At 52.5% G+C, this 564-nt stretch overlaps 1 protein-coding gene across 1 annotated transcript; it reads left to right on the top strand.

The window, feature by feature from the left end:
• Positions 1 to 58: 58 nt before the first annotated feature.
• SDRG_12201 (hypothetical protein) lies at positions 59 to 466 on the top strand (the record flags this gene model as incomplete). Its single annotated transcript, XM_008618264.1, has 3 exons — positions 59 to 125; positions 236 to 285; positions 332 to 466. 3 exons carry the CDS (start codon positions 59 to 61, stop codon positions 464 to 466), a joined length of 252 nt encoding a protein of 83 aa, XP_008616486.1.
• Between the last annotated feature and the right edge of the window lie 98 nt (positions 467 to 564).

The raw sequence follows: 564 nt of genomic DNA, 5'->3' as shown, positions 1-564 counted from the left end.
TCTCGTCGATCGCAGCAACATTGAAGCCCAGGTCCGCACGGGGCTGCTGCGCCCAACCATGAGCGCGACGTGCCCGCGCTGGCTCCAGGACCTCGAAGAAGAACGTCTCGACCGAATCTCGTTGGGTACGTCGATCGATATTTCTCAATTGTCTTTTGATTGCAATTGAAAGTCAACGATCGGTAGTGTGGAGATACACCTCTGATCGACGCTGCGAGAAACAATTATCTCGAAGTTGTGCGTCTCCTCTTGGACGCCAACGCGAATCTCAACGCCAAAAACAACGTACGTAGTCTCTCCAACCTCCGACATCTTCGAGAAAAGAACGTAGGACAACCAGACAGCGCTTGATTGGGCGGTTGAAAAGAAACACAATGACGTGGCGCAGCTCTTGAGCGACCATCCAGAACGCCAGAGTACCAAAACCAAGGTACATATTGACACGTTGGACCTTGTCGACGTCTAGTATGATGCTCCTAATTAGCTCCTTGCGGCCTTGTGTGAAAGACGCTTCTCCGACGCCACCACCCTCATCAAGTCAACCACGGTGGACGTGAATCTGCG

Source organism: Saprolegnia diclina, assembly GCF_000281045.1.
Source record: "Saprolegnia diclina VS20 unplaced genomic scaffold supercont1.47, whole genome shotgun sequence".
NCBI lineage: Eukaryota > Oomycota > Saprolegniomycetes > Saprolegniales > Saprolegniaceae > Saprolegnia > Saprolegnia diclina.
This window is presented reverse-complemented; position numbering and strand designations above follow the sequence as displayed.